This window comes from Thamnophis sirtalis, unplaced genomic scaffold, assembly GCF_051295495.1.
Source record: "Thamnophis sirtalis isolate CommonGarterSnake01/CBP01778 unplaced genomic scaffold, rThaSir2_p1.2 scaffold_2, whole genome shotgun sequence".
Taxonomy (NCBI): domain Eukaryota; kingdom Metazoa; phylum Chordata; class Lepidosauria; order Squamata; family Natricidae; genus Thamnophis; species Thamnophis sirtalis.
Window position 1 is genome coordinate 70845422 of NW_028261382.1, and position 25090 is coordinate 70870511.

Sequence of the window (25090 nt, forward strand, 5' to 3'; positions counted from 1 at the left end):
AACTCAGTTACAACTGGACGAACCTGGAGTTTCTCGTCAGAATTCTTTGTCCCAAAAAGTCTCTACCATGGACAGTTGGTGGCACCTGGTTAATGCTCAGCTCCTCAGTGTTGGACTTCTCTTTTGTATTGTCACCCTGGCTTCCACAGACAACAGTAAGAACAACTCCCAGGTTAAAAATGAGGTGTGTTCTCAAGTGTGCCTTAAAATCAGATTTCCAATATTAAGTTGGAACTTATGAATAGAAGACTGCTGAAAACTGGCTATTAAAAACACATAGCTTCATGGAAACCTTGCCTGGCCCCAGTGGTGTGTTGACTCAAAGACAGAGAATGCACTCTGCCATTTTTACTAATTGGCAGCCCATTTATAAGTACGAGTGGTCCATAAGGCAGATGTGCTTAACCCACAGGCTGCCTGTATAATAAAATATTCCTAAATTAAACGGTAGTTTCTTGGGAAGAATTTTTGACCTTACTGACAAAGCCGGAAGAAAATAACTTCTGAATTGAAACTTGACCTCTCCTGTATTGGGGTCAGCCTCTAGTTTAATCCATTGACCATGCGGACTGCTTTAAGATTCACCTGACTCTTCTCAGGAGTGTTAAATATGTTAAATACGTCTGCCACTCAAAATGGAAAGAAGTTATAATGATATTTTGATTCCTGTTTCATACTTATGGGGGTGCAGGGAGAACAGTCCTCAAAAACATTTTTAAAGTGTTTTATTTCTATCCTTCAGTTAAATGAAATACCAATAACTTTAACATGAATTATTTATTCCTTATTATTTATCCTCGTCTTTCACCCAAATAATGCACAAGGTGGCTAACAATAAAATAGAATTTATAGAGTTGTCTTTAAGATATTTATTTACTATATTTAACCACCCCGATTTTATTTGTTCTGAGCACTGTGAAACCAAACAAGGATAATACAAGGGATGTGGATGTAATAGATACAGAACACCTCAATCAACAGAAACCCATTCAAGGGAAGTTTTGTGGGGGCCTCTTGCCTCCATGAAGTCTCAGCAGAAGATTATCAGAAGGCCTGTCCTGATGTGTGTATCTCTGTGCACTCTGCCATGCAAGCTGCTATAAGGAATATCCAGCATGTTGAATTCAGTTTGGAACCTAACAGATAGCTAGTCAAGTGATATTGGGATCGTTGTCCATCAGCATCCTGCTGGCTGTGTAACTGGAATTTCCAGGTTCTCTCCACTGAACATTTTGCTGTAGCTCTATAGTGTAACTATCAGGGCTTGAGTTACATCACAAAGGCATCTTAGTTAAGATAAGCAATAAAAATATACCGCTTCACAGTGCTTCCCAGCCCTCTCTAAGCGGTTTACAGAGTCATCCTCTTGCCCACAACAATCTGGGTCCTCATTTGACCGACCTTGGAAGGACGGAAGGCTGAGTCAACCTTGAGCCAGTTAGGATTAACTGCTGGCAGTAGGCAGAATTAGCCTGCAATCTGGCATTCTAACCACTGGGAGGGAGGGAAGGAAGGAAGGAAGGGCATTAGCACTTGTTTCGCCCCATTTTATGACATTTCTTGTCACAGTTGTTAAGTGAATCACTGCAGTTGTTAAATTAGTAAATGGTGGTTAAATGAATCTGAAGGTGTTCCCATAGACCTGGCTTGTCAGAAGGTCACACAAATGATCTCATGAGCCTGCAACTGTCATAAAGGTGAGTCAGCTGTCAAGCATCCGAATGTAACTCACGTAACCCTGGAGATGCTGCAACGGTTGTAAGGGTGAAAAATGGTCCTAAGTCACTTTTTTCAGTGCGGTTGTAGCTTCAAGTGGTCACAAGTGAACCTTGGTAAGTGAAGGACTACCTATATACCGCCTCTAAGCGGTTTAGCCAACAATCTGGGTCCCCATTTGAACAACCACAGACAGCTGAGTCAACCTTGAGCCAGCCAGAATCAAACTGCTGGCAGAGGGCAGAGTTGGCAGAAGCAGCCTGCAGTGTTTGCAGTGTTCTGATTCTACATGGTTTAGGACTTGGCTACCTGAGAGATTGCCTCCTGTCACTCACCTCCCAACGACCAACAAGATCGCACAGGCTGGGCCTCCTCTGGGTGCCGTCAACCGGACAATGCCGGTTGGCGGCTCCCCGGGGGAGGGCCTTCTCTGTTGCTGCGCCGGCCCTGTGGAACGATCTACCTGCAGAGATCCGGACCCTTACCACTTTCCCGGCCTTCCGTAAAGCCATTAAGACCTGGTTGTTCCGGCAGGCCTGGGGCTGTTGATGGATATCCAGCCCCCACTTAGATGTAATGAATGATGTGAATTTTTAATATTGTATTTTTCTATTTTAAAGTTTAAACTGTTTCTGTCTTGCTGTGAGCCGCCCAGAGTCCCCATGGGAGTGGGCGGCATACAAATTTTAATAAACCTTAAACCTTAAACCCTGCACTGCCCTGGAAGCTCGTCAGAGGGAAATTCAGCATGATAATAATGAGGGACAGTGAAAATAATCAGTGGGTCGCTTCCAATAGAACAGAACAGAATAGGAATGGAGAATAGAATAAACTTTATTGCCACTTTGAATGTACTCCATGCACACGTGGAAATGTATGACTAGTTTTTCTTTTTCTTTTTTCCTAATTATTTGCATTGGGATTATTCCTTATGCTATTTATATTGTTTGTATTTGCTGTCACATGATTGCACCAGTGAGGCTAAAACCAATTTTGTTGTATTTACTTTGTACAATGACAATAAAGGCTATATTATACAGTACTATACTACACCAATCGGCATACAGTAGAAATGAAATTTTGTTGCCTACAGGCTCTCAAATAGTCTCCACCAATTTTACCCTACATAAAACATGACAAGATAAATAAATAAATAAATAAATAAATAAATAAATAAATAAATAAATAAATAAATAAACAAAAAGTAGGAGTTGTGGGCGCTCCATGGCTGGAGGCTTTCAAGATTTGAGTGGGGTGGGGACTAGAAATTTTAGGCCTGGATAACCTTGAACTACGCAGTCTACATGCCAACCTGAGTTTAGTGCACAGGATAATCTGCCACAACCTGAGTTTAGTGCACAGGATAATCTGCCACAACGTCCTAAATTACCTAAATGTAATCCGTTTTAATCTTGATTGCAGGAAAAACAACTTCAGCAAGAGTAGTAAATGTCTGGAACACCCTACCTGATCCTATTGTTAGCTCCTCTAACCCCAATACCTTTGACCTTAAGCTGTCTACCGTGGCCCTTACGTTTTTCTTAAGAGGTTCATAACGGGAGCGTGCATAAGCGCAACAGCGTGCCTACTGTCCCCATTTATATGTACTCTTTTTATGTGTTTATGGTTGTTTTGCCTATTTATATCCATTTATTTGTGCCATTTTTCTCAGATGTTTATATATTTGTTTCCTTGGACTTGTGGACTAACAAAAAATAAAATAATAAAGTAAAATAAGATAAATAAAAATAAAATGAAAATAAAAAGGTCCCTTCCCGCTCTAAGTTTGAATTCGGAAATTTGAATTGAGGCGTGCGGCGGACTCCGCCCTAGAGCCGGAAAGGGCGGAGCGTCCTCCTTAGGCCGGGCAGGACACTTCCGGCGAGGACCAAGCGCGGCCCCTGCCGGCCAGGAGGAGGAGTCCCAACTGCGGCCTGCAGGCTCCCATGGCGGCGGCAGCGTGGCGGAGGGCGGCTGAGGCGAGTGGGGGCTCCGACGGGGGTGGGTGGGTCGGAGGGGGCCCCTCTGCGCATGCTCATTCGTTTTCTTCGCAGGCCTCCGCGCGGGCCCTGAGGGGCGCCTGGGGGTTGCCGGTCGCGGGCCGCGGCTTCCGGAGCAGCGCCGTGGCGGAGAAGGTGAGGCGGGGGTCCTCCTGCGGGGGCGGAGAAAGGGGCCTCGGGCGTGGTGGTGAAGGGTTGGGAGCCGCCTGGCCCACGCGCGCCCCGCTCTCCCTTGCAGTGCCAAGCGGGCCGCATCCGCCCTCGGAAGGGGAACCAGCCGGTGACCTACGAAGAGGCCCACCCGCCCCACCACATCGCCCACCGCAAGGGCTGGCTCTCCCTGCACACCGGTGAGCCCCTCCCCCGGGATAGGGGTGGGTGGGCTTCCTCCCCCTCCGTTAACCTCAAGGCCCCTGGAGCCCCCTCCCCACTTAGAATAATCCCCTGTTTTGGGGGTGGGTGGGGGAGCTGCAAAGGAGAGGAATAACAACACCAAATACCCCACCACTGCCAAAATTTATGGAGCCAGGGGGATGGGAGGCCAGCAGCCTAGAGGTCAAAATGGCTTTTCTAAACATAAAGCATGAATTTAATGTTTTATATGAGAGGTCTTCAAACTTGGCAACTTTTCAGACTTTATGGACTTCAATTCCCAGCACTGAATTTGCAAATGTCTTCCTTAAAATGCCTCATTACCTTCAGCATCCACTCCTTGCAAAGCAAGAGTAGCTTAGATGAAAAGCTCTGAAGACTGGGGGTGGGGGTAGTAGAGACCCTTGGCCACAAGATTTTGCATAGATTTTGGACCCTCCTCTATTACACTATAACAGAGGCCGTCAAATTTAGCAACTTGAAGACTTGTGGACTTCAACTCCCAGAATTATCCAGCCAGTATCACTTACTCTCTTGTAATCCCTTCCTCTGCAATCTCTCCACTTAGGTCAGAGGTCTTCAAAGCAGAGCTGGCTGGAGAATTCTGGGAGTTGAAGTCCACAAGTCTTCAAGTTGCCAAGTTTGGGGACCCTTGTAAATTTAAACGAAACGGCAGCCACAATAAGTCTTTGCAGTGATGAGAGATGTCTGGAAAATGGTGTTGGGTGAAGTCCTTTTCCGGGATCTGACTTGTTGTAGCAACAGCGTGTGGGGTACTCTGCAGAATACCCCTCTCCGGCTCAGCCCCAAGGCCACCTCGTGCATGGCGAGAAAAGGACAAAATAAAATAAAACGGGCTCTGTCATCCTTGCTTTGCTCCTACAGGTAACCTGAACGGGGAGACGGATGCAGCGGATCGCACGCTGGAGGATGTCTTCATCCGCAAGTTCCTCTTTGGCACATTCCATGGCTGCTTGGCGGAGGAGGTGGTACTGAAGCGCCGGGCCAACACGGTGATCATCTGCACCCTCCTCATCCAGAATCTCCCTCCCCATAAGATTTACTTCCTGATCGGCTACACGGAGGTGCTGCTTTCCTTCTTCTACAAGTGTCCTGTGAAGATGGAGGTGCAGACCATCTCGGAGAAGGTCATTTACAAACATCTTTAATCCTGGCGGAGCTTATAGTAGAAAAAGGTTCCTGACTCCTGATTGGTATTGATGCTCCGCACTGGGCCCAGTGGGGGTCCTTGCTCCTTTTGCCCTGGAACAGACTGATGTTTTCTAGCTATTGACTTCTCCTCCAGAGACCGGAAAATAGATGGAAGTGCCCAGAGATAGGAGAAATCTTGTCCATTCTTAGAAATGAATTGCTGAAATACAAACGAGGAATTTGTGTCCCTATTTGTGACTCTTCTCTGATCTTTGTCTCTTAGCTGATCTTGGCCCGCATTGCTCTCTGTAGCATGTGAAAATCATTTCACTTTGCTTCATTGAATGGGGTGCCCCTGGTTGAGGTTGCATATAGCTAGTGAGCCGGACTGGACGAGGTGGCTCAGTTTCTGAGACACTGAGCTTGTCGATCAAAAGTTCGGCAGTTTGAATCTCTAGTGCTGCATAACGGAGTGAGCTCCCGTTACTTGTCCCAGCTTTTGCCAACTTAGCAGTTTGAAAGCAGGTAAAAAATGCAAGTAGAAAAATAGGGACCACCTTTGGTGGGAAGGGAACAGCGTTCCGTGCACCTTCGGCATTGAGTCATGCAGGCCACATGACCACGGAGACGTCTTCAGACACTGTTGGCTCTTCGGCTTTGAAACTAAGATGAGCACCGCCCCCTAGAGTCGGGAACGACTAGCACGCATGTGCAAGGGGAACCTGAACTTTTACCTTAGAGAGCCTGCAGGTTGCTACCCCAGGGCAAGTGGAGGGGGGGGATGAGTTTCCGCTGAACAGAAGTTGAAAAAGCTGGACTGTGGCTGCTCCGTTTGCCCCCCTTTCACCCTTTTCTTTCTTCACAGATTCAGAGCAAGCGCTTCAGGATAGGAAGGAACCTGGTCTGTAAAGGCTTGTGGGGCAGAGTGAAGACAAACAAAATGGCACCAAAGGTCATGCTAGATTCTTTTCAGGCAAAGGGCCAGAATTGAACCCTGTGAGGAGTTCTGGGATAAGCTGGCTGTGAAGATTATGAACTTCACAGCCAGCTTCAGGCAACCAGTGCAGGAGGGCCTGGGGTGGTAGAAATGGAAGGACAACATGGAAGGTTCCTGGGGGAGGGCAGAAAAATGCACTCTGGAGAAATTCTTGCTTCTTTTTCTGGAAAAAAGAATCTGTTCCATGCACTTCCCTTTAGTTACAGCTTGTAGGTAAAGTATTCACAAATAGGATGAATAATTTCCTGGCAGCCCACATCCGAGCATAGCCAAGGCATGACCAGTAGCACAGCTTGAAGCTCAGGGTGGCTTCCTGTGTAGTGAGAGTGTGGGGAAACATGATTTCCATCAAAGTCATGCTTCCTTCAAGTTGCCATGTTGTTTCAGGGCTGAGTAATTGGCAAAATTCATATGGACTGGTGGTATCCAAGGGTCACAGCGGTTTCATTTTGTGCTAAAAACAAGCAATGTGACCAGCAGGTCCTTCCTTGCCTGATCTCAAAAAAAGCTCAAAAGAGCCAATCCTGGTTAAACCACCAAGGGAATCTCAGGACAATAAACCAGACTGGGATTTGGGCAAAGAACAATAGCAAATCTCTCTTCCCGGACTTTGTCCAGAAATTGAGCTTGACTTGAAGGAGATTTGACTTTTTTTCTAGAAGATAAATAGAGAGTGACGGAATGTCTCTCCGGGAACTCTTCTTTCCCTTTGAAGTGCTTCTGCTGGTGGGTCTCTGTGTCAGCTCAGCTCCAATTCCAAAAACCAGGTCCCTAGCCTCGGGGAAATGACCATGGAAGTAGTTTTGCTTGCCTGACTACCCCCCCCCCAACTGAAAGGTGGTTGGCAAAACAGCTGTGCCCCTTGGCCACCTCTTCCACCATCTGCTCTGCACAACGTGTGTACCCAGTGTCTCCCAGTAGGCCAGGGCCAAGGGGACTTGTGAGAGAGTACTCATGCAGGCTTGGAATTATGGCTAGGACAGAGAGGGAAGACTCCCAGTGGTCGTGGGGTAGGCTCTGTTTTTGCCAGCACAAGCTCCTTCGGATTGGAATGGCTGCCTGTTTGAGGTCAGTCCAGCCTAGGGTTTCCTTCCTTCCTACAAATGAGGATGATGGGCAGGGAGCCTTAATTGTAAAGTGGAGGCTCACCTCTGCGGCTTGAAAGACAAATTCATTGAAGGCTTTCATCAGGATTGTGTACTTAACCGAATGACTGAATTGACCTCTTGGGAATTTACACAAGATTCCCATTTTTTTTTTTAAAAAATCCAAGGTTAATGGCTTAGCCTGCACCGGTTTGCTGAGCCAGCGTTTGTGGCTGCATCTGATGTCAGCCAGTATAAAGGAACTCTGTAAGGTCATCCTGTGGCGTAGGAGGTTGCTCAGAAGGAAAGGTTAGGGCTGCAGATAAGAGACTTTGGGTGAACTGCAGTGAAGAGGGGCACTCGGTTGCTTTGAACCCTGATTCTGCTTTACAAGAGAGGGCATGGGGTTCCTGGCACTGCCAAATGTACAAAACTAATGATGCAAGCAGAGAAATGTGCATGTGGCCCATCTCCAGCTTCCTAATGGCTTTAACTTTGCCCTTCAGAGTCCAGAGCTTAGAAGCCCCCAGGAAGCTAAGCTGGGCGGTGGGAGTGAATATGACTGGGCTTAACCCAGATCGAATTTCTATTTCCCTTGGCTGGCTGTCTTTCCATCAGGTGTGAACCGGTTACGATAAAACGCCAGGGCATGTTGTGTCAAGAGCGGAAGATTGAAATTGGCTACTGACAGTCTGGCCGTAATCCTTGCAACTGAGTGACCCTCTGTTCTTCTGGCCACCGGCCATCTGTTTTCCCAACCTGGCCGTTCTGTTTCATAAACTGCCACTGAAGAGGCCCAGTTGTTTTCCTCCGTGCTGGTGGTGTCTGGAGCACTTCCTAGTGAGCGCACTGTTTGCTCTGTTGGTTTATGCCTCAAGATAGAGTTTAGAGCCCTTTTTGCCAATAACATCCATGGGAGTAATTTGAGTGAGTCACAGAACCAGAGACAGCTTTATTTTTAAATCCCAGGACGGAAGAGCCAAGAGCCAAGAGGTGCACTGCCTTTATTGGTGGTTTAGTCATTTTCTCTTCCTTCACACAAGCCTTAATCTGTAATTCATGGCTCCCTTTCTCTTCTCTGCCGTTGGGCTCCCTTCCAGGAAGAATTTTTAAAGACTTGGTTTTGCTTTAGGTGCTTACCAGTTTATATGTTTTACCAGGCATGGAAACCCACCTAAGTGCCTGGACTAAAACAACACCAGTGGTGGTTTCTGGCCGGTACGGCCATACTGGTGGTAGTCAGGAGCAGCGCCCCCCCCCCCCCCCCGGAGTTCCTTACCTGTTTTTGAAGCAACCGTGCGAATTGTGCCAGCTCGCACAAGGAGTTGGGTGTCGCAGGGTGGTGGAGTGGGCATGTGTGCACAGTGCACATTAGGCACATGTGCAGCACATGCCCGGCCTGTGCACGAACAGACCACGGGCAGTGTACTGGTAGCGACGGTAGGAGCAACCCACCATTAACCTCCACTCCCCCCAAAAAATACATGGAGGTTTTCACAGGCCCCCTTACCCCAGGCTTGGTCTTAACAGGTCTCAGGAGACTTTTGGTGACCAAGAGCGGGCGCTGTGTGCGCCTCCCAGGGCAGCCTTCCACAATCTCGCAAGATGGCAGCCTTCAATTGAAGGGAGTGGCACACCCATTCTGCCCCATAGGCAGAAGCAGTGGGAGGCAGTTCCTCATATACCAGGCCCTGTGCACAAAGGGCTTTATAGGGGATGCCAACACTTTGAATTGGCCCTGGAAGCTATGGGTTACCTCTGCAGCTTGGGTAGCTGTGATATAGCATGGGCATAATGAGGGGTTCCAATTATTGCTTATGCTGCTGCATTCTGAACCAGCTGTTGCTTCCAGATGATCTCCAAAGGCAGCCCCACGTAGAGGGCTTTGCAGTGGTCCTTAAAAGTTTTGCATCTTCCAATATATTTTTATCCACTACTAGATGACAATTTCGTAGCATAAGACCTGCCCCCGGGGAACAAAGATGCTTGCAGCTGGTGCTGTTTCAGTTCAGTGCATGGGAAGTTTTCTCCTGGAATAAATATATATACTTTTGGTCCTTTAGCAACGGATGTAATTGCCCACCAATAACATTGGACCCTTATGCTGTCACTTAGTTCAGATGGTGAGTTTGGTTCTGCTTACTGCAAGCATTAAAATAGGGTGCATTGGTACAAAGTGCTAAATGATTTACCATGCAACAATGGATTCACACAACAAGAGCCGAGGTGGCGCAGTGGTTAGAGTGCAGTACTGCAGGCCACTTCAGCTGACTGCTAGCTGCAGTTCGGCGGTTCAAATCTCACCGGCTCAAGGTTGACTCAGCCTTCCATCCTTCCGAGGTGGGTAAACTGAGGACCCAGACTGGGGGCATTATGCTGACTCTGTAAAACTGCTTAGAGAGGGCTGAAAGCCCTATGAAGCGACATATGTCTAAATGCTATTGCTATTGCTATATTAAACTGACATTCATTAGGTTTATATCCCATTTCTTCCACAAGCACACCCTAACCCTTTGTTTCCTCCAACAACCACCTAGGTCAGAGGTCTCCAAACTTGGCAACTTTAAGACTTCTGGACTTCAACTCCCAGAATTCAACTCTGGGAGTTGAGGTCCACAAGTCTTAAAGTTGCCAAGTTTGGAGACCTGATCTAAGTGGAGAGATTGCAGAGGAAGGGATTATAAAAAAGTAAATTATGCTGGCTAGGGAATTCTGGGAGTTAAAGTCCTAATCCAATAGTTTTAATTGCTACACTACATTCTAAGCTTAGTATTTTGTGTGAATCGGGCCTCTTTCAGCAGAATGTAATACATCTTCCAGCTGATGTTATGTGATAATGTCCTCAAGTCCCCCATATTAGCTAGAAATTCACAAATAGTAAATGTAATCACCCTAGGCTCTCCCTGTTAACTTCAACATTTGGACTTCCCAATATGTGCAGAGAAGATAGCTCATAAGCAGTGCTTTTTTTCCTGCTGTAGCACATGGCTCTCCCATAATGCTTACTTTTTCATTATTGCAAAATTGGAAGGTCCCAGAAGTCCTGTCTGATACTTAAAAGTTGGCTCCAGGGAAAAATAGCTGTAGGGCGATTTTATATATTTACAATTATATTTTATATATTTACAATATTTACAATTGAGCATTTATTTAAAAAATGGGGTCTTCTCAGCAATCTCACATCATTGGTAGAACTTGCTGCAATTTAAAATAGCTATGTAGGTAACACAATCACATGACCATTTTTCTATAATCCACTTGCCAGTGCACTTGACGCTTGAGTTTTCAGTAATTTTGCATAAGTAATCTAATGGAGAGCTGAAGAAGCTTCTTGGATGAGAAACGAAATGTCTTCAAAGGAAAACCAAGTCCAGTTGCCTCCTGAGAAAGCATCTTCAAGATATCCTAATAAAGACTGTCTCGCTGGGTCTAGGGATTGAGTGGGTGATATAAAAATTTCATAACATAATAAATGATAAATGTCCGATTTATGTATGTTGGCATTCTATCTAATGAGAAATAGGGCCCACATCTTTACCTGTAAAATGACACAACAGCCACCCTAGGACTTTTGATGGAGTGGCAGGTGCCCCTCTCCATCGCCTGCAGCTTGTGCTGCCTTAGGCTTATTTTATGTACCAGGATACTCAAGTGTTGCACACAGATTGACAAAACTCTACAGGGGATTCGCTACGGAGGAGAATTGGGTGCCCCTTGGGTCAGAGATCACCCAGCTGGTGGAACATTGACTCAAGAGTTGCAATCTGTTCCCTTCTTCCCAGAGTTGGTCATTACGGGAGTTCTGGACTCCTGCCTTGTCCTCCAAGCGTAGATCCTCTCTTTGGACTCAGCTATCTTGTGAGGACAAAACGGACTCTGGTGACTCAGCTTTCAGCCACCAGCTCATCCCAGGCAAGGAAGCAGATTCGGTCTTGCCAGTTGGCAGCAAGGGGCAGCCTTGTCCTTTGGGCTCAAAGTCACAGGTGTTGCCTGCCAGGGGGTTGCAGTCAAGCTAACCCTGACACAACCCTGGAGGGGCAGGGAGGGTATCCTGATTCACATATCCAAGTCAGGCTTTTGAGGCAGCTGAGTCCCTCCCCAAGTTTTCCCCAGCAGTGATTTGTGGTTGTGGATTCCAGTTTTCATATGGGTTGTAGCTTATGGGCCCTGCTAGATGGCAATGCTGGGCTGATCTTGAAAACCAGAGTGGGGCTGATTTGGCTGAGCAATATGACAGTCCTTGGCTTAGCAACCATTTTTAACTTACAATAAAGGTAAAGGGTCCCCTTGCACATATGTGCTAGTCGTTCCTGACACTAGGGGGCAGTGCTCATTTCAGTTTCAAAGCTGAAGAGCCAGCACTGTCCTAAGATGTCTCCATGGTCATGTGACCGGCATGACTCAACGCCGAAGGTGCACGGAACGCTGTTCCCTTCCCACCAAAGGTGGTCCCTATTTTTCTACTTGCATTTTTAATGTGCTTTTGAACTGCTAGGTTGGCAGAAGCTGGGACAAGTAACGGGAGCTCACTCCATTACGTGGCACTAGGCATTTGAACTGCTGGCCTTTCTGATCGATAAGCTCAGAGTCTTAGCCACTGAGCCACCATGTCCCTTACCTTCCCCCCCAAAAGGGTATTTAGACATGGGTGCTAAGTTCTGATGGCTGCCCCCACTCTCCTTACATGATTGCATTTTAGGCCCTTGGCAAATGGCTCATGTTTATGGCCACTGGCAATATCTTGTAGTCAAGTAACCATGCTTTACATAATTTTTGCTGAAAAATGGCATTTAATTCCAGTTTCTGCCGGAAAAAAATGCCATGTGTAGACAATGGGAGCAATTAAAGACTGCTGTGTTCATTTCATTACTGCCACAAAAAAGGTTGTAAAATTGGATGTGGTCATGTGTTTTTCTACATAACAACTGGCACAACCTATAACTATAATTCTGGGGTCAGTTACAGTCGTAAGTCAAGCAATATCTGTAAAGTAGAATAGTAAATGGACAAAACCTTCCAGGAGTGGTCAGGGTTATATAGGCTGCTTATATAGTGTGGCAAATAAGAAAAACCAAATGAATATAACAGTGGAGGACCAAGAATCCTGCTTGAGACAAAAAAGCCTTTGCCTCTGTAATCACATTAGATAGACAGGTGTCTTCTGAGGAGGTGGGATTAGTGAGAAATCAGGATGGAGAGACACACAGTCAGTGCAGGGAAGTAAAAAGATTAAGCCACTGAATTTGTGTAGAGAGGAAGAGGAAAAGAGTAACAATTCAATGAAGTTGGTGAAATGGATTCTTCAGAATTATTTTCCATTCTTTCATGGAGGTGTGGAGGCCAATAAAGTGCCCAATGCATCAGGTGTGGAGCATTGCATGTGCTGCTATTCTTTCATCATGGACTATCGCATTACCTCAGGTTTGCTTAACCTCAGGAAATAGCTGGATCAGACCATTAACTTGGCAGTAGAAATGATTTAGAGTACACCTGTCATTCCGATTCACGTAAATAGCTGGAAATGTATACAGCTGGTGCCAATATTAGTTCATCCTGTACAACTGGAGTGAGGGAGGGGGGCAGCAGAGTCATGGCACCCTGCTGCCCCACTTCCAACCCATCTGGCTGCCCGGCTGAAGGGAAACTTTCAGAGTAGAAGAGGGAAAAAGGAAGAATAAGATATATTGAAGGGAAAAATACAACTGTGAAGTTGAAAGGAATCACAAGGATTGTCTAGTTCAATCAGTGAACTTGTTCTGACTGCCAATATCATTCTGCAAATGTGCCCATAATCGTACACAGGATGGTGAGTTGTTCTCTCTTTCTCTGTCACCCATTAAGATTTTCCCATTTGGAGTAAACGGTGAACTCACTGCCTGTATCTATTGACAGACCTGGAGAAGCCCTTATTGCTGGATTATGCCTTTTATCTGTCTAGCTGGTTCTACCTCTGCTTTTCTGACCTCAATCCTATATGTCTGAACTGAAGCTTTATAACTTTGACAATTCACCTTTCTTCCATTGGCAATAAACATTCCTCTTTGGTGAGTCTCCGCTCCTTCCCACACTGGTTCTTTTTGAGATGGGCAGATAAAAAGAATACCTGACAACCAGGCCAACATTTATTAGGGATGCATTGTCTTCTTTGGCAGCTGCAACGCTGCTAAAACCCTCTCCCAGTTACTATCGTTGAGCCAGGTGCAGCCTGTCCTGCACCTGTGCATTCGGTTTTTCCCGTCTATGTGCAGGCCCTGACATTTCCCACTGCTGCACTGCATCTGGTTGGATAGGATCCAGTGCTCAAGTCTATCAAGATTCTTCTGTTTTCCAAAGTGTTAGCAATTCCACCCAATTTCGTGCCATCAGAATATGATTGTTATAAAAAATATGTCAAGCTTCTGAGAAGTACCCAAGTCTGTTGCAGACGAGGTAGGTGTTGGTAACATGAAACTCAAGTATGTTTAAGAGTAAGAAAATGAACCCATTTCTTTCCATACTTCTCAGGCTTTGATTACTGAACTTCATACATGGCCCAAACTGTGCTATGGAATCTGCTCTCAGCTTTTATTGGCACACTTTATAGGCTGGCTTGTAAAGGAAAAGGTCATTTGGTAGTATCTCCCATAATCACAGTGAACACACCTTGAGAACGGAGCAGAATCAAACCAAACATCCATGCTATGCTATAGAAAAAAGCTCTTTGGTGGACCAACTTTGCCAAGCCTACTGTGCCATTCTAATGGCTACTCTTCTTGTAGACCTGTGCCGCCCTAGAGCAGGGGTCCCCAAACTTGGCCACTTTAAGTCTTGTGGACTTCAACTCCCAGAATTCTCCAGCCAGCTAGGGAATTCTGGGAGTTGAAGTCCCCAAGTCTTAAAGTGGCCAAGTTTGAAGACCTGATCTAAGTGGAGAGATGGCAGAGGAAGGGATTACAAGAGAGTAAGTTGTGCTGGCTGGGGAATTCTGGGAGTTGAAATCCACACGTCTTAAAGTGGCCAAGTTTGAAGACTTCTGGCCTAGAAAACACATGGAGTCATTTGGCAGGGCAGGGCAGGGCAGCTCCACAGAACTTTATGGACCAATATGGATCCTGCAGCAGGGAGGATGGGGGACTTTCTGTTCTCTTTCAGCCTCTAGATCTGCTGTTGAAAAGTGCATGGCATCATGGAGGTGTGTGTGCGTGTTAGACTTGGTGACTTCCTGGACAGGTTTCTTGAGCAGAAAGGTGATTGCCATGGCTTTCTTTTGTTTGTCTGATCTATAGCTCCAAAACCACCTTAGTAATCCAAAGGTCATTAATTCTCAATGTTCTTCTCTTTTGTTTTTGAGATTCCAGATGGGCAAGTTTTCTGCAACCGAATGTGCCCAGGTGGCAACCGGGTAATATCTGGGCCAGAATAAAGGTGGGATATAAACAAACAATCCTTATACATTTATTATTCCATTTAAAAGTTTATAATATACAGCTTGGGTTGCTTTATTTACCATCCCATCGGCCTGTTTTAAACCCACCTTATTTGCCTTTCTTTTCTCCCTCCTCTACTTCCTTCCTTCCTCCTCTCCTCTTTGTCTCCCACCTTCCTCTCCCTCTTTCTTCCTTCCCTCCTCTCCCTCTCCTCCTCTCCCCCTTTCTTTTTCTGTTATAGGTGCCTCTTTCAAATCTATTTTTCTTCGTATAAGAATGACAAATGTAAAGAACTATGTGAATTATACCTATAATTGTAAGTAAGAAAATAAAAAATAAAAAACTTAAAAAAAACACCTTGTTTCACTTCTGATTTTTTCTTTTATTACAGTCCCAGGACAAAATACATAATTTAAAATACAGAAACGCCAGAAAAAAAAACTCTTATAGAACTTAATAAAAAAGAGCCAAAGGAAACCTTGAGACAATTCCCCGGGCAACAGACCAATTGCCCGGCTTTTGTCTACCCCAGCTACGGGAAGAAACGTTTGCTTCTCTTTGTAGAAGAGAAAATCGGATGCAAAAATTAGGTGTTTTGGGGGGAACGAAGTTTGCAAATGGCAAAGAGCAGCGAGGCTCCCGCAGCTCCAAAGCGCCGCTTTTCCCGCTCGGAACAGCACCGGGGGGGGGGCGCGGCCGGGGGAACAGCCGCATCTTTCCCCGCGGGCCCTCAGAGAGGAAGGCAGACCCCGCCCACACGCCCTTCCGGCCGGCGCCTGTTCCCCCCTCTCCCCTCCGCCTTTTCGGCCTCAACCAGCCGCAGGCGGGGCGGGGCGCGCGTCGTCACGTGGTCCAGGGCTATAAACGGGGATGCCGCGCGCGCCAGACTGAGCCGGCGAGCTGCTGACGGAGGTGTCTGCTCGTGAGGCGGGCGGAGGCAGAGGGGAAGGCGCGCACGAGGCCGGGCGGCGAGCGGCGGGGCGTCCTTCTGCCTGCGTCGCGGGGTCTTCGCCGGGAAGGGAGAAACCTCTGGGCCGCCCGTGGGGACCGCGGCTTCCCCTCGCAGGAGCGGCGGCGGGTGGGCTATGGCGGGCCTGCGGGGGCCTCCGCGGAGCCCCTCCGCTTCGCTTCTCTGGTAGCGCCGGGCGGTCGAACCCACCTCTGGGCCGCATGGCGTCGGCCGTCCCCACGGCCCTGGCGGCGGGCCTGGCCACGGTAGCGGCCACGACTGTTGCGTCGGGCCCGCTGGGCACTTTCCTGTGGATGCTGGCGCTGGGCTTCGCCATCGCCTTCGTGCTGGCCTTCTCGGTGGGCGCCAACGACGTGGCCAACTCCTTCGGGACGGCGGTGGGCTCGGGCGTGGTGAGCCTGCGGAGGGCCTGCATTCTGGCCTCGGTCTTCGAGACGGCCGGCTCGGTGCTGCTGGGCGCCAAGGTCAGCGAGACCATCCAGAAGGGCCTCATCGACGTCGGCCTCTACGCCGCAGCCCCGGAGCTCCTCATGGCCGGCTCGGTCAGCGCCATGTTCGGTGAGGGAGGGGAGGGAGAAGGGCTGTGGTGAGGGGCAGGGCAGGGGTCTCGTTAAGGGGAGGGGGGGCTCAATGGGGGAGGAGAGGAAGGGCTCTGGTTAAAGTGGAGGGAGGAAAAGAGGGGTCTCGTTAAGGGGAGGGAGAAGGGGTCTCGGTGGGGGGAGGGAGGGATGTGGAGGGGGGTCTTTGGGGGGAGAGGGGGGTCTCGTTGAGGCAATCTCCCCTGACACCCCCCCCCCCCCCGCAGGCTCAGCTGTGTGGCAGCTGGCAGCGTCCTTCCTCCGGCTGCCCATCTCGGGCACCCACTGCATCGTCGGGGCGACCATCGGTTTCTCGCTGGTGGCCAAAGGACAGGAAGGAGTCCGGTGGTCGGAGCTGCTGAAAGTTGGTAAGCGGGAAGGGAGCCTGCTGCTCCAGGAGGGAGGCTGGAGGGCTTAAGCCCCTCTTGCATCCTGTCAATGGCACTCCTGTTTTCTTTTTCTTCCCCCAGTCTTGTCCTGGTTCATCTCACCATTGCTTTCTGGCATCATGTCTGCCGTGCTGTTCTTCGTGGTCAGGCTGTTTATCCTCAACAAGGTAGGTCGGATGCCAACCGAAGGACGGACATGGAGCTCCGTGCCTGCCCGTGGCAGATAAGACCTAATCATGGGCATCAGCGGCCCAAAAGGCTGTCCTGGATAACTCTGGCCTGCTATCTTTAGCCAGTTGCAGGCCCAGCAGGCTTCTCACCAGGGGAAAAAGGGGATTTAAGCACCGAATGTTTTACAGGAGACTTGGCCTGTATGTGTGTGGTTAGGGGTAAGGGCTGTCTAATAGGAGTGTTGAGGGGGTGGGGAATATACTGGTTTAAGATGCTATTCTCTGGTGGCTTCTTGGCCACCACCCACCTCTAGAAATTCAGTCTTTTCTCAATATCTGTGTCCTGCCATGGAATCCTTTTGTAAAAGTTTGGTGGGCAAGAACAGGCTAATGTACAATGGGAGGCTTCCTCTGGCTGAGGAAACACCCCCCCCCCCCACCATTGAGACCTAAGTTAAACAAGTAGGCAGAATAGAGTAGAATTCTTTATTGGCCAACTGGGATTGCAGGGTAGTGAAGAAATCTTTTACTTAAACTTTAAATAAAATATTTCTTCACTGCCCTGTATACTTGTTTAACTGATATAGCAGCGATATGTGATTTACATGTATTAGGTTGTAAATGTAGAATTTTAGAGTTGGGCGTTCTCTTCAGGCACTCAGACTGACCCCAATGGTGCTCTCAAGACTAGTCTCATTGTTCATCTATACAGTAGTAGGCAACCTACTGCTTCTTTTGGCAACTGTTACCCAGCTGTCAATTTTTTCCTTAACACAGGTAGACTTACAACCTCAGTTGAGCCCAAAATTTCTGTTGCTAAGTGAGACATTTGTCAGTGGGTTTTGTCCCATTTTGTGTCCTTTTTTGCCACCGTTAAGTAAATCACTTAATCTGGCTTCTCCATTGACTTTGCTTGTCAGAAGGTCACAAAAGATGATCACAAGACCCATCATTACTATGGGTCACTTGTCAAAACGTCTGAATTTTGATCACATGATCATGGGAATGCTGCAACAGTTGTAAATGTGAAAAATGGTCATGTCATTTCCCCCCTAATGACGTCACTTGGAATCTTGTAAGCCAAGGGACTACTTGCATTGCTTTTTTAAAAACTTCATAGAACATCCTGCGCTGGAGCTATGAGGCTCCTCGTTACAACTAATCCTTTGGAGCTTTCCCGAGATTAGGACTTGGAGGAGAAATTACCTTTCCCCCAACCATCCATCTCCTAGACCTTGGGTAGTTTTCTGGGAAAACCACAAAAAAGTGGGTTTGGGTTAGGAGAGACTGAAATAGCTGCAGAATCCTCAATGTTTTCCTCAGCAATTGCAAAACTATGAAGTTTATATAGCTCTGAAATTGGTCAATTAGTAGCATTTTCTCTTCTGCCACCCCCAAAAAAGGTTCAAAGGTAGTAAATATTTCCTTTTTCTGCCCTGTGGGTGGCAAGATTAGTGTTGGCCCTTTAAAATATGTCACGTGTGTTTGCCTTGGATAAATAAAAATCCTGGATAGTGTTTTATAGTAATGTGTGTCATAAAAAATATTTTTCGTAGGAAGATCCTGTTCCAAATGGATTACGTGCACTGCCCATTTTCTATGCCTGCACAATTGGGATCAACCTCTTCTCAGTCATGTATAGTGGGGCACCCTGTAAGTAAAGCTTCAAATATGGAGGTTTGATTTTATAACCCTTTATAAGCTTCTTAATCAAACACAGAATTTTACCCCTTTTGCTTTACAGGATCGAACTCTTCTAGAAGGCAACTGGTCTGGGCCATTACAGAAAGCTGCAGGCTAGCATACATATGCTGAGTTCAACCTTAGATAGTTATCCTGTTCAAGAGGCCTGTTCACTCTGTAAATTACTAGAGTCCTTTCTTAAATCCTCACAGGAGCGACTATTTCTGACTGGTGGTGTCTCACAACCCCCATCCCCCTCACCCAGTTGCCTGCAGACTGACCTCTCACTTTCCTTCTCATGCTGTCTTCTGCCGAAACTCAGGATTCTTAGCTACTGCCGAACCAGAACATTTCCCACATTCTTCTAATCAGATTCCTACCAGCTAGGAGGCTCTGGGTGGATTTCTCACTCCAGCTCTCCATGCCTTGAATGTTAGATTCCAAAAGAATTTTTCCTGCCTTCCCCTTGTTCAAGACGTGCTGGCAACAAATGCATGGAAGAGGAATGTCTGTGCTGGAACTTTCTGAATCACTTGAAATAATAAACTGGGTTTTGGTGGGAGAAAGAAGCTGGATTTAGCATTTGGGGTATAAAACCCTGGGGAGATGTCCTATTTACCAAGGGCATTTCTGCTGGAATGCTGCATCCTGGTGCAACAGTTCTAAACTGCAGGTAGTTGAATTAACTTGTAAGTGTCTGAAATTGCCCCTTTCCCTTGGAAGCTTACCGTGTGCTAGAGTGACCCTTTTGGTGGGTGTGTTACTTGAAATGTCTATGTGAATAATGAATAAGATAACCTCAGCCCTAACCATCTCACCTGGAATTTATTCCCAAGATCCTGTTAGCAACCTAATTTTTAGGCTAACGTAGAAACATTCTCATTGTTCTGTTTTTAATTTTCATTACTTATTTTACATTAGATGCTGCCCTCACTGATTGGAAAATAATTAGATCAGTTGTGATAACAAATTTGTGGATAAAGATCAGCCAAGATTTCTTGGGTTTCTTTTCCCCAGCATTACCAATTCTAGGGAGATGCCATAGTTTTATTTATTTTTTAATGATTGGATTCACCAGTTAGGCTGGGCAAAAATGGACCTGGGCATATTTTAGTTTGATGTGTTGTGGAAACCCAATCATCCCAGTTAATTCGGTGAACCAGGATGGCATTTAAAGCAAATTAGTTTGGCATGTAAGATTAACATGGCCATTCTGTTAACGTCTTGGGTTTAACAGACTGCTCCACAGTGAGGGGCATGCAATGGACTAACTATATTGGTTGTGTAAAAGTGATGTCATCTTGCAGCCATTTAGTCTAACATGGGGAAAGGTATTAACGTTGGAAGGAAGAAGGCTGCATTGTCCTTGATATTATGAGCCTGTGAAACTCTGCCTCCCATGCTGAGGAGTGTTTTTGTGTTCTCTGAAGTGGCCTTGGCCACCGTATTTCAAGATGTGTTATTTTATTTCCTAGTGCTGGGCTTTGACAAAGTTCCCACCTGGGGCATCTTCCTTATTTCTGCGGGGAGTGCTGTTTTGTGTGCTCTCTTCGTCTGGTTTTTTATCTGTCCAAGAATGAAGAAGAAAATTGAACGTAAGTAGATGAAATATCATTGAATTTGAAGGCGATTGTGCTGCGTAGTTAATGATGTTAGATGTTAATGTTTTTAGATTGGCCATTCTCAACCTTTTTAAAACCAGGGACTGGTTTTGTGGGGAAAGAAAGTTTCCACCGGAGGGGAGGAACAGTTTGGCACCCCATCTAAATCCATGCATGCGCAGATGATAAACGCTTCACTCTCTTGCGTGAACCAGTTCCTAATGGGCTGTGGACTGCAGGGTTGACATGGGCTGCCTAGTGAAACAGTTGAATTTAAATGTAAACCGAACTTGAAGGAATGTGAAATCTTGGGAGTTTCTAGAGTCCCATGGCACGCTATGTTTCTAGCTCTGGCAAACCATTTCCTTTTTCTGATTCCAACCTATTCCTTCAGAATGAGTTTCCTTTTGGATCCTGTTCCAAAGCACGCGTGGAAATATAAAATGCAAGTTATTTACCTCATCCTAAAACATTAAGCATTCTGCAGAACTCCTGCAACTCAAGGCCACATGCTGCCTCTACCTGGCACAGGATGATATATAAAACTACTGCATGTAACTTTACGGCGGGAAGGAGGAGTTAACGTAGTTACCAAGTATTGTGGAGTGTGGATTTTCAGATCCCTTGTTGTGATTTGCAGATCTTTGCTGCTTGGTTAAACTTTGGATAGGAGCCTTGCAATAAGTTGGGGAGCGGGCAGATGGTTTTCTTAGTTCCCCCTTGCTTATTTCTGCAGAAGAGATCAAGCCCAGCCCTTCCGAGAGTCCATTGATGAGGAAAAAGGACAGCCTGAAAGAACAGGATGAAATGAAGGCCACAGAGAGCAGCATGGCTGAGGAGGAAGATGAGGGCAACCCAATCGGTGTGCCTCACAAAGCAGTTCTTGAGGAGAGGGCCGTCTCTTTCAACTTGGGAGACTTGGAGGAGATTCCAGAGCGGGAGAAGGTTGAGATGAAGGAAACCATCATCGACAGTGGTGAGTACAGGTGGACTGTAAGTGCAGGTATAGGTTCAGTGTCTGCTAATTATTTAGAGCAGAGCTCTCCAAACTTGGCAACTTTTAAGTCTGGAGGACTTCAACTCCCAGAATTCCCCAACCATCATAACTTACTCTCTTATAATTCCTCTGCCATCTCTCCACTTAGATCAGAGGTCTTCAGACATGGTAACTTTAAGACTGGTGGACTTCAAGTCCCAGAATGCTGCAGTCAGCAGAGCATAGCTGGCTGGAAAATTCTGGGAGTTGAAGTCCACCAGTCTTAAAGTGGCGAAGTTTGGCAACCCCTGCTCTAGGGCGGCACAGGTCTACAAGAAGAGAGTTGTTAGAATGGCACACTAGGCTTGGCAAAGTTGGTCCACCAAAGAGCTTTTGTCTATAGCATAGCATGGATGTTTGGTTTGATTCTGCTGCGTTGCATTCTCAAGGAATTCTGGGAGTTGGAAGTTCTCCGGGCTCAAAGTTGCCAGGGTTGGAGAGCCCTGATTTGGAGAAGAAGCCCTTAGTAGGAGTTTCCATGCTGTTGAGGCCCACCTGCCTCCTTTATGCTTGCAGGAGCCATGCACCTTTCCAATGGGAGCCTTGCTCAGTTGAACCATGTGGTCAGCAACCACATCAGCTCCAGCGGACATTACCACACAGTGCACAAAGACTCTGGGCTCTATAAGGAGCTCCTTCATAAACTTCACCTGGCCAAAGTGGGCGACTGCATGGGCGACTCCGGAGAGAAGCCCCTGCGGCGCAACAACAGCTATACCTCTTACACCATGGCCATCTGCGGCATGCCCCTGGATTCCTTCCGGGTCAGGGAGACGGAGTCCAAGGGAGTGGAGGAGATGGAGAAACTGACATGGCCCGGAGTGGATTCCAAGAAGAGGGTCCGCATGGACAGCTACACCAGTTACTGTAACGCTGTGGCAGACGCCCACCCCACCGACATGGATTTGCAGAAGGCGGAGATGGGGGGCGCTGCTGACCGGAAGGACAGCGATTGCTCTCTGGATGAGTGGCATGACCAGGACAAGCCGGAAGTCTCTCTGCTCTTCCAGTTCCTGCAGATCCTGACCGCCTGTTTTGGCTCCTTCGCTCACGGAGGGAACGATGTGAGGTCAGTTCTGTTAACTTTATGTGCAGTTATTAAGGTGCTGTTGGGGCAGAATTAGCTTTCGTTTGGCATTTTGTTACTCCTGTCCATTTATTGAGATAAAGAATTATCTACCGTATTTTTCGGATTATAAGATGCACCAAGATTTCGAAGAGGTAAGTAAAAAAAAAGGTTTTGTCCTCTCCAGCCCCCAGGAGCACTCTACAGGCTTCAGCAGGGCTGGGGGAAGGCAAAGGCTGGGGGCATTTTCGAAAAACAGCCCATTTTTCACAAAAATGGGATGTGGGGGCTGGGCTTCAGAAGGCCCCAAATGGCTGTATTCTGTGTATAAGCTGCACCAACATTCCCCCCCCCCTTTTTTTTTAGAGGGGGGAAAGGTGTGTCTTATACTCCCAAAAATATGGTATGTTGGCAGGGATATTTTTTTCCTTTTGCCCCTTTAGGGGGATATTTGATGTGGTTGACTGACATGATGCGTTTTTCCCTTCTGGCAGCAATGCTATTGGTCCTCTGATTTCCCTGTACCTGGTCTATCAAACGGGTGATGTGTCTTCCAAGGTAGCCACTCCTATTTGGCTTTTGCTCTATGGAGGTGTTGGGATCTGCACTGGCTTGTGGATCTGGGGAAGAAGAGTCATTCAGACTATGGGCAAGGATCTCACGCCCATCACACCTTCCAGGTAGGGGTTGCCCACGCAGGGTAATGTCACAGCCTGGGAAATGAGCTGCTTGACCCAGGAGCCAGGCTGGACCTGAGTGGGGTGATGTGAGGCCTTCGTGAGCCTTTTGAACTTTCCCAAAATCCTATTTTCTCTCTGCCCTCCCTATTCTGATTTCCATATTTGAATTCAATTTTCTTTCCCGCAGTGGCTTCAGCATTGAGCTGGCATCTGCTTTGACGGTGGTCGTTGCTTCAAACGTTGGCTTGCCTATCAGCACAACTCACTGTAAAGTAAGTAAAAAGGACCTCTGTCAAATGACTATTACACACGATTGGTGGCCGCCATCTTATTAAGGCCTTGGATTCTTCTTTGCTCATCACTGACTTTTGTAGCATTCCCTAGAAAGCTCAGATGGTAGCTCCACTTTCATTCTAATGCTTGGCTTGAAGAAGAATCATTCTTGATTATCCAAGTCAACTGTCCACCAATTGTATTGATCACATTTGCCTTTCTATTAGACCAGAGGTGTCAAAACTCACGTCATCACATGACATAGTGGGACTTTCCCCCCCCTTCGCTAAACTGGGTGTGGCCAGTGCATCCAGGCTGCCAGTTTAACACCCCGTATTAGACTATATTTTTTTGGGGGGGGGGCTTCATTGCAAGGATTGTACAAGCTTTGAGTCCAGGGAAAATATGTGTGAGGACTGCTATGAAGGGCATTTAGTCCCATCTGGGCACCGACTGCCACTTAAGTTCTGTACTCTTCTGTCCAGGTAGGATCCGTGGTCTCTGTAGGCTGGCTGCGCTCAAAGAAGTCTGTGGATTGGCGTCTCTTCCGCAACATCTTCATGGCCTGGTTTGTTACTGTCCCCATTTCTGGGCTCCTCAGTGCAGCCATCATGGCTCTCTTCAAGTACCCCATCCTGGGAGCGTGAAATGAATGGGCTACTCAAGCCTCGGTCTCCAACTCCTTGCCAAGTGGCTGAAACAGTGTTAAGGTGGCTCCACCAATTGCAAAAAGGGCAGAGTGTCTTCTTTGTGCTGTATCTGCTTCTTTGCCCAACCTCTTTCTTGAAACTAGAAAAAGTGCTAGGTCTACAAATCATTGTGTCTATTTTTAAATGTTTTTTTAAAGAAAAATCTGGCTTTAAGTTCATATTTAATGTTGTCAGAGATACCATTCTTCTTTTGCAAGCTAAACAAACTTTAGTGAGCACAATGAGGAGAATGTAAGCTAGCAGAAAATTGGTGGTAAAGTGCCACTTTTATAAATAAAAGCTTTTTAAATAAAAACAGGCTGTCTGGGATAAATGTCTGGGTGGGACAATGATGACGACTTTATAATAGTTGTGTTCTTGATATGATTTGCTTGCAGTAGCAATACCCAAAGTAGTTGGAGATTACAAAAACAACTGAATTAGGTAAAAAAATTGTATACAATTAGGCCTGTGACAAAGCAGAGAAGTTCGACTAATAAGCCTTCCTTTTCCCTTTCTGACAGTTGTAAGGTTCTTGTTTGGGGGAAGAAGTAATTTCCAAAGTCCTTTGCTAAGTGTGTGTGAGAGAGTGAAAGATACAGTATCTTATTTAATACTTTTTTGGTACCTGGAATAATTCTTGGAACATTCAGATGAATAAATATTTAATGAATTTTGCAGGAACTGTGTTTGAAAAGTTCTGTATTATATATCTTGTACAGTTCTAAGAATGGAATTAAATATTTCTGCCTGTTAGAAGCCATTGGAATTTTCATTTAGCCTGCAGGCTACGTGTTGCCTAATTCTTTTAAGAACTACAATACTGAATTCAAATGGAATTGCCAGGATTGATTTGATGGGGGGGGGGGGGAATTAAACTGAAGTGGTTGAAACCAGATTTCGGCCTCCTGTTTCTCTTAAGCCACAACTTAAAGATTTTTGTGAAAGCCTGAGCGACGTCTTGAGACATAAGGAAGAGTTTGGCTGTGTGATGAAAGATGCAAGCACAACGAGAGATCCGTTGCTCTGATGTTGGGAATCTTTGTATATCAAGTACAGTTCAGTGTAAGTCAGGGGTCTCCAACCCCTGGGCTGCAGCCCACTCAAAACGGGGCTCTGCAAACATCGGTCCTGTGTACCTGCTGCTCACAAATGGAGCTTTGCGAGCACAAGTGCCCATCACTTGTGCAAATAGAGCTGCACACGCCTCCTGCTCACACACAACCA

General features: G+C 46.8%; 2 protein-coding genes across 2 annotated transcripts; both read left to right on the forward strand.

Moving 5' to 3' along the window:
* Window positions 1-3587: 3587 nt before the first annotated feature.
* MRPS24 (mitochondrial ribosomal protein S24) lies at window positions 3588-5491 on the forward strand. Its single transcript, XM_014075913.2, has 4 exons — window positions 3588-3695; window positions 3771-3851; window positions 3955-4066; window positions 4974-5491. Exons 1-4 carry the CDS (start codon window positions 3663-3665, stop codon window positions 5255-5257), a joined length of 510 nt encoding a protein of 169 aa, XP_013931388.2. The 5' UTR covers window positions 3588-3662; the 3' UTR covers window positions 5258-5491.
* A 10119-nt stretch (window positions 5492-15610) lies between these two features.
* Window positions 15611-24622, forward strand: SLC20A1 (solute carrier family 20 member 1). The gene is made up of 10 exons (XM_014075912.2): window positions 15611-16256; window positions 16504-16644; window positions 16747-16832; window positions 18392-18488; window positions 19994-20113; window positions 20856-21095; window positions 21672-22224; window positions 22716-22901; window positions 23089-23173; window positions 23660-24622. The coding sequence occupies exons 1-10, from the start codon at window positions 15899-15901 to the stop codon at window positions 23819-23821; spliced, it is 2028 nt and encodes a 675-aa protein (XP_013931387.2). The 5' UTR covers window positions 15611-15898; the 3' UTR covers window positions 23822-24622.
* The last annotated feature ends 468 nt before the right edge of the window (window positions 24623-25090 follow it).